General features: G+C 35.0%; 1 protein-coding gene across 1 annotated transcript; it reads right to left on the reverse strand.

The window, feature by feature from the left end:
• Positions 1-1,979: 1,979 nt before the first annotated feature.
• On the reverse strand, positions 1,980-11,602 carry LOC108488716 (2,3-bisphosphoglycerate-independent phosphoglycerate mutase-like). Its single transcript, XM_017793006.2, has 8 exons — positions 11,182-11,602; positions 4,651-4,778; positions 4,310-4,460; positions 4,028-4,231; positions 3,347-3,765; positions 2,792-2,984; positions 2,458-2,709; positions 1,980-2,259 (listed from the first exon to the last, which is right to left on the reverse strand). The coding sequence occupies exons 1-8, from the start codon at positions 11,344-11,346 to the stop codon at positions 2,095-2,097; spliced, it is 1,677 nt and encodes a 558-aa protein (XP_017648495.1). The 5' UTR covers positions 11,347-11,602; the 3' UTR covers positions 1,980-2,094.
• Positions 11,603-14,863: the final 3,261 nt, after the last annotated feature.

Raw genomic sequence — 14,863 nt, forward strand, 5'->3', positions numbered from 1 at the left:
AATTTAACTAAAAACTAAACAGAAAATAAATTAGACAAATAATAGAATAATAACCAATGAGAAAAGTAATACCCAAGAAAGAATCCACCTAAACTTCATCTATTATTATGAATTTGAATTAAACGATTTATTCACTTGGTATCTTGATCCGTAGAAATCTCTAAATTATGCTAATTCCTCTTTCAAGAGTAAGAGCAACTAACTTTAGGTTGATTAATTGAAATTTCTTTCTAATTAAAACCCCTAATTCGCATAACTTGATCTGTGGATTCCCTTATTAGATTTGACTCTAATCTCGTAGATTTATGTCGTCATATTTCTAGGATTGCATGCAACTCCACTCAATTATGCTAGATCTACTCTTAAATAGGGACTTTACCTCCTCTGATTTAAGCACATTAAACATGAATTAATATCCCAAAAATATTAAAACAAGAAATAAGCACACATAACTGAGAACAAGAATCAAATATTTATCGCGTAAAACAAAAATCAAATAATAGAATTCATCATAGTGTTCATCTTCCCTAAGTATCTAGGGAACTAGTTCATAATTGTGAATAAAAACATCTCAAAGTTAGAATAACCATAAGAAATAAAAAAACTAATAACAAATTCAAAAGAAATTAAAATGAGGTCTTTGATCTTAATGGAAATCTGCTTTAGAGTTGGCTCCAATGGTGTTCTTTGAGTTGTTTTCTTCAATGTTCTCTGATGATCTCGATATCTCTTCTTTTATTTGATATTTATAGACTTTAGAATGCTCAGAAAGCCTAAAATTTGTGTTTTTCCGCGTGTTTGGGAAGTAAGTTACATAATCACACAATCTGGCATATGGCCATGTGTCTAGCCCATGCGGCTCACACGACCGTGTGCCCAGCCCGTGTGGGAAGGCCCAGCTCGTGTGGCCTCTGAAATCTGCTCTTTTGTCTATTTTTGCTCATTTTTCGCTCCTTTTGCTTCCAAATGCAAAACACTAAATAAATAAAAACTTCCTACAAAGAGTTGCACACAGCAGCAGGCGAAAGGCAACAAGTAATGGAGAATCAAGAAGTATGTGCTCAATTTGAATAGCAACTAGCAGCAATAAATAGTTATTTGAAGAAGCAAAGGAGCCAACAAAACAGAAAAATAAGAGTAATTTTAATGGTCGAAGGCTAAATTTTGGTATTATGGATGAGGCTTAGCAAAGTTGCCGCTAATTTAATCCATAACTAAGATAATTAAAAGAGAATCATGCTGATAACATGTTATAAAATAAAAGATAAAGAATAAAGAACAAAAAGAATGTGAAAACAAAGAGAGAGCGTATTTTTATTGATCAATCGGGATATTTACAAAACTTCTTCAAAGTTTCTATTTATAAGTATAAAAAGTATAAATGAAGTAGAGATCTACTTTTAATGACTATTAGAATTTAAAGTACTTCAAAACTTATTTTTATTTTAATAGACATCCACTTAATAAAATATTTATAACAAAAATTAATTTTTTATTATATTTATATCTCTAAATTGACGTCAAATTTGTAAATCAATTGAATTAAATTTTCTAAATGAAATAGATTATTTTAAAACCAAAATCAATAAATTTACGTTCGTATAAAAATATTAGAAACTAATTCGTGCAGTTTTTATGTGAAGTGCTAAAATTTAAATCTTAAGCCAATGCAAATAAATGATTGGTTGTTGATTTCGTTTGTAAAATTTTATTGAACGAAAGAAAAAGAAACGAATACCACATAATTTGAAGAGTTATATTTATTAAATTATATAAAATAAAAATTAAATTGATAAAATATATAAGTATTTAAAATTAAATGCACTATTATATAAATTAAAAAAAGCTGTCATCGAAATTACAAAATTAAAAGAACCTAAATTAAAAGAAAAAATCTAGTTTGGGTAAAATTGAAGCAATGGCCTAAAATTTTCCGTACTCATTCGGGCAATAAACTCAAACCACAAATATATAGCAAATTAAAAAATCTAAAACTTCTGTTTTTTCAACCAAAATAATCTTATTCTAAATTGTTTTGGGCATCGGCCTTGTGAAAATAGTCAAAATATAATTTATGCCATGTTCTCGCTTAGTCTAGTTGTCAACTACTTGTATGAGTGTTGGTTCATAATCGTTAGGAGCTACAAAACCATGGAGGTTCATGATGGTTGCAGCTACATTGGCAAGTCCACCATCCGGAACATCATTGCGAAGTCTAACACCAGGTGCTAATCCTGGACCTCCAATCGCGATAGGCACCTAATTCAAAATTCCCAAATATATATCAGGAAATTGAAATAATCTTTCCAATCACTCAACAACAAGATAAAAAAACGAGACTAAATGAAGAAAAACGAATTTTGACAATCCAACATAGCCGCCCCAAAATATGTCAAATAAAACTAGACTCACACCTAGGGTCGAATTTTCTTTCGAGGAGAGACTTGGGAAACTTACAGGATGACAAGTATGGGAGGTGAGTATTTGGAGCTGTCCGTTCTTGTCATATAGAGGTTGCCCACACTTATCCCTCTTCACCATGTCTTCAGCATTGCCATGATCTGCGGTCACAACATATATTCCACCAACTTGTTCTATAGCATCAAGGATCATCTTGACAGCTTCATCAGCAGCCCTGCAAGCCACAATTGTAGCCTGGATATCTCCTGTATGACCTACCATATCACCATTTGCTATGTTCACTCGTACCTAAACAAATAATAAAAAGAGATGTTCAGTCTTTCTTCAATTTTTGAATGCCTGTTCAGTACTAGTCCATTAGTCATCTCACCTGGTCAAATTTGAGGCCCAAAATTGCATCTCTAGCCCTCTCACCAATCTCCAATGCCTTCATCTTAGGTTGAAGATTGAAAGAAATTCCAATATCACTTGGAATTTCCACGTATTTTTCCAATTCAGGGTTGAAATAGCCAGAACGATTTCCATTCCAAAAGAAAGTGACATGTCCAAATTTGACAGTCTCACTGTTGACACAGCAAGGGGATAATTAACAAACAACAAAGTGAATAGACAGACATAAAATAGTTAAAAATCTACATTTCACTGAATCGATAATTCCAAGATAAATATAGTCCTTTAACTCTTTTCACACAATATAGATGAATATGGTGCGAAACAAGTCTTATGAACCTTCCCTTCTCCTTCTGATCACAACTAGGAGAATGGATTAACTTTAACATTGAGGGGCATGTATATAAACTAGGAATTTCAAGATAAAAACTAAATCTAAGGGAACATGTAACTTGAATGATGCTTGATAACAAACACTAGAACATGTATAGGCAAAAGTACGGATTATAGTGACTCTTGCTGATTCTAAACATACCTGCAGGCAAAAGTACGGATACCATTATACACCAAATATTCACCAGATGTTCTATCAATCTCAGGTGGAGAAACAAGGTAGTGGCTCGGAAGCTTCAACTCTCCATCGTACTGAAGCATTCCAGCATAACGAATTTTAGGGAACCGCACACGATCAAATTTGTCAAAATCTTGATATTCAAGTGCCTTGGCAAGCATAACCATTCGATCAGCACGGAAGTTGAAAGTAACAACAGCATCACCATCCACTATCGGACCCACAGCCTTATTGTGCTCATCAACAATGACAAAGGGAGGTAAGTACTGGTCGTTTGCATTTTCCCTCAATTTCTTTACAGCTTCGGCGGCATTTGTAAACTTGTGTGGGGCTTCACCCAGAACCTGAGCATCCCATCCTCTTTTTACAACATCCCAGTCATTCTGCAAATCCACTTACAAAATTCAGCTTATAAATCCATTCAATGAAGGAGAAACATCCCGATCGAACTGTTTTGACAAGGTAGGGTCTCTTCGTTAAATTGATTCATTGAGTTTTAGCAAAATTTAACCAAAAATCAAAGTCTTCAGTCTTATACACTTTTCAAAGCAGCAGAAAATAACAGACTGCAAATTGTTCGTACAAAATAATACAATCACCTAACGGGTCTGCATGGTTTTGGAACTTGTAAAAATTATTTCTCACCTCATAACGGTCCATTGTAACATACATGCGACCTCCACCGGATGCAATCCGAGCATCAACACCTTTCTCACGTAAATTTGCAAGGTCATTCTCAATTGTCTCCACAAAGCCTACACTTGAACCATCCGAAACATCACGACCATCAGTGAGAAAGTGAACACGAATTCTTTTAGCACCATGCTCACTAGCTCCCTTAAGCAACAACTGAATTAAAAGATGAATTATCATTAGAGAACTCAAAACTCAAAAAGGTAGGAGCCTGTCCTCAATCACCAAAATTACCTGCAATTGATCAAGCCGGGAGTGCACACCACCATCACTAAGCAATCCAATGAGGTGCAGAGTTCCCTTTTCAAAAGATTCACTTATATACTTAAATCCTTCTCCCTCGTAAATTTTCCCAGAAGCAAGAGCAAGATCAACAAGCTTAGCCCTACAGTCACAAATGAATTAATATTTTAGAACCTTACAACAAAGTTAGCTTTGCAAAAGTCCATGCGAAGAGGAAAGAAGGGAAAGAGGTGGTTTGTTCGAAAAGCGGAAGATAATGCAGAATACCATGAAATAGGAAATGTTTAAAAAAGACAACAAAAAGGCAACTAAAATCAGGAAAGGAAGCCTACCCTTGAGCAAAAATGCGTCCTGCACCAAGAGCATTGTGACCAACTTCACTATTTCCCATGTCTTCCTCTGTTGGAAGTCCTACAGCAGTTCCATGAGCTCTGATTAATCTCCATTTTTCAGGGGCACCCTATCAACAACATGAATTCCACTTAAGTTGGGTCTCGTTGCATTATATTTTATGGGATTCCTTTATGAACTAAAAACAATGTAATAACGTTCAAATCATATATAATCCCTATAGTTTAAACTTTAAATTAACATATATTCATCTTTCCCACTGTGAAAAATAAAATAGAATAAAATAAATAAAAATAAAGAACACATAAATTTTACGTGGAAACCCTTTCGGGAAAAAAACCACGGGCAGAGGAGAAGAAAATTCACTATGTCGAAAAATTTTTTACTCTAATACAAGAGGAATAGACTATGTCTATTTATAGGCTTGCAAAGCCATATTCTAGTAGGATTGAAACACCTTATCCTAATCAATATAAAATAGATGGAGTTTAATAAGGTTTAAAAACCTTATTCTAAAATAAAATAAAAGAAGTCTAGTTCTATATAGATTTTACTTTTATTTTATTTTCCATCGTATTTTATTTAAATAAGAATTTGGGTCACTTAATTCTAACAATCTCCACCTTGACACAAATTCTCAATGAACAAGTTCTTCATCGCGAACTTTCAATAAACAAGTTCTTCACCTCTTCCAAAAACCCCTTAAGGGTTTAACTTCAACAATGAACACCAACCAAGTCTAAGCAATGCTCAAACTTGGTTATAGGAAGTGACTTAGTCATCATATCTCAGGATTTTCATGAGTGCTAATTTTGCTCACAACAATATCACCACGAGCAATAATATCACGAACAAAATGATACCGAATATCAATGTGTTTTGTTCTCTCATGAAACATTTGATCTTTTGTAAGAAAGATGGCACTCATCGTCACAAAATATCGTGTCTGATTTGAAGGTCTTCATTGAGTTCACTAAATAGTCCTTCAACCAAATAGCTTCTTTACAAGCCTCAAGAATCGCCATGTACTCAAATTCAGTGGTAGACAAAGCGATCGTAGTTTGCAAAGTGGCTTTCCAACTAATTGCACAACCTCCGATTGTAAAGACGTAACTCTGTGAGAGATCTTCTTCTATCAAGGTCTCCAAAGAAAATCAGCATCAACATACCCTATAACTCCATCTTTAGTTCTTCCAAACTGTAAGCAAACATTAGTAGTGCCTCGTAAGTATCTTAAAATCCACCGAATCGCTTTCCAGTGTTCTTTACCAGATTCGCCATGTATCCGCTAACTGACCGATCGTGATATGATAACCGGATGTGAACAAACCATAGCATACATGAGAGATCCTCATCGCACTAGAGTATGGAACATGTGACATGTACTCAATCTCATTATCGATTGAGGAGATAAGGCCGATGAAAGTCCGAAATGGTCGCTAAAGGAGTACTAACAGCTTAGCACTCGCATATTGAACTCCGCAAAGAACTTTCTCAATATACCCTTCCGACTTAGGTACAATTTACTTGCTTTTCTATCTCGAGAATCTCCATACCAAGTATCTTCTTTGCTGGTCCTAAATCTTTCATCTCAAATTCTTCACTTAGTTGGGCTTTAACCTTTCTTATCTCTCTTTATCTTTTGTCGCTATCAACATGTCATCAACATAAAGAAGTAGATACACAAAAGAACCATCACTGCTTTTTCTTAAAGTAGACACAACTGTCAAAACTACTTCTTTTGAAATCATGAGAAGTCATAAAGGAATCAAACCTCTTGTACCACTTGTCTTGGTGATTGTTTCAAACCGTAAAGGGACTTTTTCAAAGAAGCAAATATAGTCCTCTTTTTCGAGACTATAAAACCCTCTCGGTTGTTGCATGTAAATATCTTCCTCAAGTTCTCCATGCAAAATGCGTTTTTACATCTAACTGCTCAAGCTCCAAATCATGCATGGCAACAATACCAAGCAAAGCTCGAATCGAACTATGCTTAACAACCGGAGAGAACACATCAGAAGTCCACTCGAATTTGATCGTAACCCTTTGCAACAAGCCTTGCTTTATATCCGGTTCTTCAACTCCTGAGTCCCTTCTTTCTTTTAAACACCCATTTACAACGAATGCCTTTTTACCTTTAGGAAGTTTTACAAGATCCCATGTTCTGCTTTTTGTGGAGTGATTCCATCTCCTCTTGCATAGCAAACATCCACTTTTCGAGTCTTCACACTAATCGCCTCGAATAATTAAATGGCTCTTGATTCGCATCTATATCTTCACCACATTTAAAGCATAAGCAACTAGATCAACCTCGGCATACTTCTTTTGAGGTTTAATTTCTCTTCTTGTCCTGTTTTTGGCGATAGAGTATTGCGGTGAAGAAGCAACTCTATTCTCAATTTTTGTACTTGGCTTGAGGAGTTGATTCGTATTAACTGATGCTCCACCGCTTTTGGTTTTCTTTATTGGAAGAGTCTTTAAGAGATAAGTTAGGTAGCATAGCGCTTCATCAAAAACAACATCTCTGCTAATCACAACTTTTCTATTTTCGGACACCATAACTTATAGCCTTTTACACCACTTTATAACCAAGAAAACGCATTTAATGGATCTCGGTTCCAATTTTCCATTATCAACATGAGCATACGCAGACACCCAAAAATCTTTAAATTAGAATAATTAGCGGGATTACGGCACCATACCTCTTGTGGAGTCTTTTTCTCAATGGCAACGGATGGAGATCGGTTGATCAAAAACATGCAGAGAGGTCGCTTACGCCCAAAATGACTTCGTAAGTTGGCATTTGACAACATACATCGAACCTTCTCCATGATCGCTCGTTCATTCGCTCGCAACGCCGCTTTTGTCAGGAGTATGACGAATCGTCAAGTGTCTCATGATCCTTCGACTTGCACAATCTATTAAACTCATCGTAATGTAACTCTAAGCCATTGTCTGCACGGAGGTATTTTATCTGCTTTTCGTCTGCTTTTCAATCATAATTTTCCAAGACTTAAATGTGGAAAACACATCGCTTTTCGCTTCGGGAAGAACGCCCAAACTTTTCGGAAAATCATCAATAAAGGTTAGCATATAATTAGCTCCACCTCTCGAAGGCACTCGGACGGCCCCACAGATCGTAATGGATATACTCCAACGTTTCCTTCGTGTTATGGATTCCTCTAGTGAATCGAACTCTCTTTGCTTCCCAAAACACACGGTGCTCACGAAATTCAGGTTTGCAAATTCCTTGCCCATTAAGAAGTCCTCTTTGCTTAATTACGCCATGCCATTCTCACTCATATGCCCTAGGCGATATGCCAAAGTTTAGTAATATCATCATCGACAAGGAAGAGGAAGCGACAATTGCATCACCAAGATATGATAGAACCACAGAAACATATAACTTGGCAATCTTTCTTTGCCCTTTCATCACAACAAGGGACCCTTTGAAATCTTTAAAACCCCACTTTCACCGTGTATCTGCACTTTTGAATCAAGAGTACTCAACGAAATTAAATTTCTTTTCAATTCGAACATGCCGCACGTCACTAAGTGTTCGACAACTCCATCAAACATCTTAACTTTAATTGTTCCAACACCGCGATTTTACATGAAGCATTATTTCCCATCAAAACAACACCTTCAGACATCGTTTCATAAGTTGTAAACCAATCCCGATTGGGACTCATGTGGAAGGTGCAGCTGAATCAAGTATCCACTCCTCGCTTACTTTAGAATCATTGATGAAGCAACTAGAAGTTCACCATCGCTGTAGTCTTCTACAACATCGCCTTCACCGAATTTTCCGGTTGTTTTCCTTTTGATTCGCAGCCTCCCTTTTAATCTTATTTTGTAGCTTATAGCACTCGATTTAATGTGCCATTTCTTCTTGCGAAGTTGCAAGTTTTACCTCTGCTTGAAGATTTCGATCTACCCTTAGATTTACCACGAGGATTCCGTTCTCGTGTTCTACCACGATCATCATCAACATTCCGGTCTTGTCTCCCACGAACAATGAGACCCTCTCCCTGAGAGTTGGGTTTAACCACAAGATGCTTCATCTTATCATACGAGGTTAAAGAATCATAAACCTCATCAACTGTGAGAGACTCGCGACTATATAAAATCGTGTCTCTAAAGGTTGAATAAGACGGGGGCAACGAACAAAGTAGAATCAACCCTAGATCTTCCTTATCATACTGAACCTCCATGGCCTCCAAGTTTGAGAGAATTTCTTTAAACACTTGTTAAGTGTTTGTGTACGACGCACCTTCCTCCAAACGATGAGCATAAAGACGCCGCTTCATATGCAACTTGCTTGTTAGAGTTTTCGACATACATATTTGTTCTAGCCTCTTCCATAATGCAATGCGCTTTTCTCTTTCATCACATCCCGCAAAATTTCGTTGGACAAATGCGATGTAATTGTGTTAATGCCTTTCGATCCTTACGCTTCTTCTCTTCATCTGTTAATGTCGAAGGCATCTTATCTATCCTAGCAGGGCATCCTCTAGATCCATCTGCAAGAACTGCTTGCATCTTAATTTGCCACAACGCAAATCTGGTGTTGCGTCCAACAATGAATTTCATACTTCAAAGACGCCATTACCGTGATTGAGATGAATAACCCTAAGCTCGATACCAATTTGTGAAAAATAAAATAGAATAAAATAAATAAAAATAAAGAACACATAAATTTTACGTGAAACCCTTTCGGAAAAAAACCACGGCGGAGGAGAAGAAAATTCACTATGTCGAAAAATTTTTACTCTAATACAAGAGGAATAGACTATGTCTATTTATAGGCTTGCAAAGCCATATTCTAGTAGGATTGAAACACCTTATCCTAATCAATATAAAATAGATGGAGTTTAATAAGGTTTAAAACCTTATTCTAAAATAAAATAAAAGAAGTCTAGTTCTATATAGATTTTACTTTTATTTTATTTTCCATCGTATTTTATTTAAATAAGAATTTGGGTCACTTAATTCTAACACCCACATATTGATAGAATCAATCACAGATAATTAGAAAGTGTAAATTCTAAAGTCAAATGGATAAAAACTATGTAGAAGTAGCCGCAATAAATAAATTTGTTTATGAATTGGATTATCTAGCATTTCTATCATAATTTTGAGAGGATTTAGATAGAAATATTAAGCGCAAAAAATGAATTAGTGTAAGAAAATAACTCTCTCTAAAATATGAACCGAACTCAATCCTTGAATGTTCAAACCTAAACTCGGCTCAACTGATTTTTCAAAGTTTACTTTTATGTTATGTTATTTTTATATATTGTGTAGTTTGTAACCGTAAAATTAATTTCATAATAATATATATTACTATTATAGTGTAAACATTAAAATGTTAAGATAACTATATATAAAATTTTAATATATAAAAATATTATTAAATATTAAATTAAAATAATATAAATTTATTTTTAAATTTAAAATGACATAACATGAGTAAATTTAGATTAGCCATTTAAAAATATGAATGAGTTTAAACAAAATTTTAACTTCATATTTGAAGTTAAGCAAAACTTGTAAAGATATAAAATATGTTAATATTATGCTTGGTTAAAATATGATTAGACTTGATCATGAGTCGGGTCAGATTGATACAAAATTTTAAGCAAATTTTCAAGGCTTGAGCTCAGTCAAACTCAAAAAATAAGCCTAAAATTTTATCTAAGCTCACCCCAAATAGAAAATGTTAAACCTAAGCTCGACCTAGCTTAACAAGCCAATATTAATATTTTTATCTAAAACGAACTTAAAAATATAATACATTAAATACCTTTAAAATAGTAACAAAATTAATAATAATAATAAAAAGTTACATAATATCTAAATAATAATAAAATAATAGAAATATAATAATAAAATAATAGTAAAAGAATACCAAAGAACAGCAGGAAAAATTATTTTAAACAAGTTCAACTTAATTCGAACCGAACAACAAAGCTTACCTGAAATCTAATCTATTTAAAAAATAAATTTTACCTTTTATTTAAACCTAATTTTGAAATCTATATTTTTACTTAAACCTTTCGAGTGAATCTTCAGGCGGACACACCGTAATCACGTCCAGACATAGCATCTCCAGCCAGAAAGAATAATATATATAGTTATATTGCGTGTACATTCAGTCAACAAAAACGCACTTATCAAAGTATAAACTAGGAAGTTCAGACATCCTTAAAATTATAAATTCATAAAAGTTGAGTTCTAAACAAAAAAAAAAATTATACAAGTGACAACCTAAGGTTCAATAAGCCATATATACAACATAGAAAGAGGCAGGAAGCTCAATCACAAAACTAAAGAAACATACTTCGAAAACAAGATGACAGCTTTATTTCATGAAAGAAATGGGATCGATACCAACTAATAGTGTCAGCAATGATTACCCGAATCAAATAAATTTTGAGAAAATCCCAGATCAAAGCACAATCTTTTACACTGAATTCTTAAAAGGTAAATATAGATATCCAAAAGTGAACCTGTCTGAGAGAATCCATGGTGAGAGTTTCAGCAACATGGATGCAGTTGTAGTCATCGGGCTTGTTTTCGCCCCACCCATCCAGAACGACAACGGCGATGGTCTTACCCTTTGGAAGCTTTGGGTGGTCCTCCAACTTCCACGATACCTGTCCTGAACTGGCCATTGATAATGATAGTTTTACTTTGTTTTCTAGTTTCTGGATGCGACTGAGGAAGCGTTGGATTATATAAGAGAAAGGGAAAATGGAAATAACAGGCGAGAAGGGGGAGAGCGTGAAGCGTTTAGATTTTTTACTAACATTGATACAAATGAGGCGATGGCGTAGAGTAGAGAGAAAGCATAGGGAAGACGTAGGGTGTGGTGCAGCGGCACCTGATTATTTTTACTTCGCCTAATATGTCGCATGCAGTAGCATCTAGAGAGTTGAACGTACTGTCTAGAATGTACCTCTTTTTTCATGTCGGACTCGCGACGTCTTTTTCCTTTTACAAAATCTGTCATGCCGCGATTACACGCGTATGCTTTTTCGTGGCGTTTCTTTGTTTTTTATAGATTGCAAAAACAATATGGTAAATCATCACTTTATTTTTAAAAATTACAAAATATCACTACATTATATTTAAAGTCATTTAATTATTAATAAATTTTTTTAATTTTAAAAATAGAAACATTCAAAAAGTAATTTTTTAAAAGTATTATTTAATGTTTAAATCTTAAACCAAATTTTAAAAAAAATATTTTTGTATCACATTTTTTAAAAATAATACTAAATTACTTTTCTTAATTTGCGAATGTGGTAGCGCTCTAGATTTAATTAGAACAGTAATTGCAGTTATTTTTGGTACTTAGACCTTTTCTCCTCACTTCTCCATATTGTATGAAAAAGAAAAGGGTTTCAACAATCTTACACTGTAACATTGCACTGTTTTGGGCTCCGAACATGGGCTTATATTCTCGAGCTTCGACTTGTTTCAACCACATTTGGATTTGAACTGTTGGGCTTTGTTGACCTGTTTGATTTTTTACTGGAGCCATTGAACCAAAACTTGGACTTTGAAATTGGACACTTGCAATTTGGCTTATATTTTTAATATAAAGTTCGATCGACAAGTATCATAAAACTGAAATATGTAAACCAGATCATTTCATTAAATTGAGTTTAAATCTAATAATTTGCAAGGCATTATTAATTAATTACGTATTAGAAAAAATAAAATTATTGACCTGGTCAAATTTTTTTACGCGAACTAGGATGACAACCCAAGCACCCTAGCCCGGTTACTCAGTTCAAACAGTCTTGATATTTTATTTTTATTTTTTTGTGTGTGTGTGAAGGCTCAGTTAGCGGAATGTTTATAAGTTATCGACTTGTCAGTCGAACCTTTTTACGCGAGATAAGATGACAACCCAAGCACTTTACCCCAGTTACTCAATCCGGTCACATTTTCGAAACTTCAATCATAACTTGAACCGTTATTAATTTACTTATTTATTCATGCACAAGCAAATATATTTTTCAAACAATCAATTTATTCAAAAAATCTAGCTACATATATCAACTTTAATACACAAATATCGACTAATCTATATACTTGAACATTTAAAATTAAAAATTTGCCCCATTGTCCAAATTGACTAAGTATGAGATTAAAAGCTCAATGTCAAATAAACTATCGAATGAATTCAACGTAAGATTGAACACATGCAAAAAAAAAAAAGATGCAGCAAAAGTCATGCATATTTACTTACCAACTCAACCCCCCTACTTAATCTATGCTTGTCCTCAAGCATGTGTTATATGCAATAAAGTTTAGTAACTCAAACAACGAGCAAAGAGAAAAGTTAAGAATTCTCCCCATGTGTTTCAGCTGATGTTGTCGGCATTGGGAAATAATTGTCAGCATTTAGCACTATGTGCCCACGCTACCATCATTATCTAACTTCTGCAAAACCTTCATTACGTTCCTAAAAATAGCAAATTCACTAGATTAAATAGAAATTTATATATTTACAACCTAAATCTTACTAAAACTCAAAATTAAATAAATGAAAATAAATTTGGGTTGCCTCCCAAAAAGCGCTTTTGTTTAACGTCGTTAGCTCGACGACCATGAATGTTATTCGTTTGGCTCATTGAGACTTAATTTTTCCATCTCGTGCACTTGGATGTTCTTGCAGAAAAGTTTCAACCTTTGCCCATTATCTTTGAAGCCCTTCCTGGATTCCCCTATCATTAAGGGGATTGAGGTGTCTTTGAGCTTCTCCGTCCAAGTTTGTATTTTTCTCTGTCGAAATCATTGTATGTTCTGGAAACGGTTTCAGCTTTAATTTCGAGGCTTTCATGACAGCTTCACGTATTGGTTTTTTTATCATCGTTAATTCCTCCTGCTTAACATCGAGATCTACATTCCTGCAAGGCACAATTTGTAACTTATTATTGGGATGTCCCATATCATCATAAACATTAAACCTAACCACTTTATTGTCAAATTCCATGGTAAGTGTTCCACTCCAAACATCAATTTTTGTTCGTGCGGTACTTAAGAATGGTCTCCCAAGAAGTATCTCAGACGAATTGACCGAGTTGTCATCCTTCATGTCGATAATGTAGAAGTCTACAGGAAATATCAGCTCATTTACCTTAACAAGAACATCCTTCAGCACTCCTTCCGGATGCACTATGGATTTATCTGCAAGCTGAATAATCATACTTGTTTTCTTCAAAGGACCCGTGTTAAGTAGTTTATAAACTGACAAAGGCATAACATTAATTGATGCGCCTAAGTCACACATTGTTTTTTTAATACCAACACTACCTATTTTACAAGTTATGAAAAACATACATTGGTCTTTACATTTGGGCAGTATTTTCCTTTGCAGAACGGCAGAGACATTTTCTCTAACACTTATCTTTTCATTGTCCAGGAGTTTCCTTTTGCTCGTGCATAACTCTTTTAGGAATTTTGCGTATCGTAGGATCTGCTTAATCGCATCGAGAAAAGGTATGTTGATTTCAACCTTTCGAAAGGTGTCAAGGATCTCTTTCTCGTCTCGCTTCTTCTTACATTGGACAAGTCGTCCGGGAAACAGAGGTGGTACTGCAAACGACTTTTGTGGTGCTGACTCTGCTGGAGCCTTTGTGTCAAGTTTCTTCTTATCTCGACTAGCATCGTGGGCGCGACTAGTGCCAGGTATGGGCTCCAAAACCTTCTCGCTCCTCAACGTTATAGCGCTTACATTGTGTCGAGGATTTGGCTCAGTTTGGGACGGTAATTTACCTTGAGACTCCAAGCGATTAACTGCCATCGAGAGTTTACTAACTTGATTAGTTAACTCTTGTATTGATACGTCTGTCCTCTGTTGATATTTTGCAGCATTGGCGGCAAGTCTTTCCACAACAGCTTCTAGTGATGTGCTCGGCTTGTGTTGTTATTGTGGTGGTTGCAGAGGTCTCGGTTGTATGATGGATTATATCGGGGATTAGCTCCGTAATTCAGGTTGGGATGATCCTTTCACCCGGGATTGTAGGTGTTGGAGAAAGGATCATAGTGTCTTTGTGGAGGTCCCAGAAAACCTCCGACAGCATCAACATGTGCCGTTGAATTGTTGTTAAGGATTTTGCACAAATTCGTCGGGTGTTCAGACGTAGTACAAATTCCACACAGTCGGGTCAGACTCTT

This window comes from Gossypium arboreum, chromosome 10, assembly GCF_025698485.1.
Source record: "Gossypium arboreum isolate Shixiya-1 chromosome 10, ASM2569848v2, whole genome shotgun sequence".
Classification (NCBI taxonomy): domain Eukaryota; kingdom Viridiplantae; phylum Streptophyta; class Magnoliopsida; order Malvales; family Malvaceae; genus Gossypium; species Gossypium arboreum.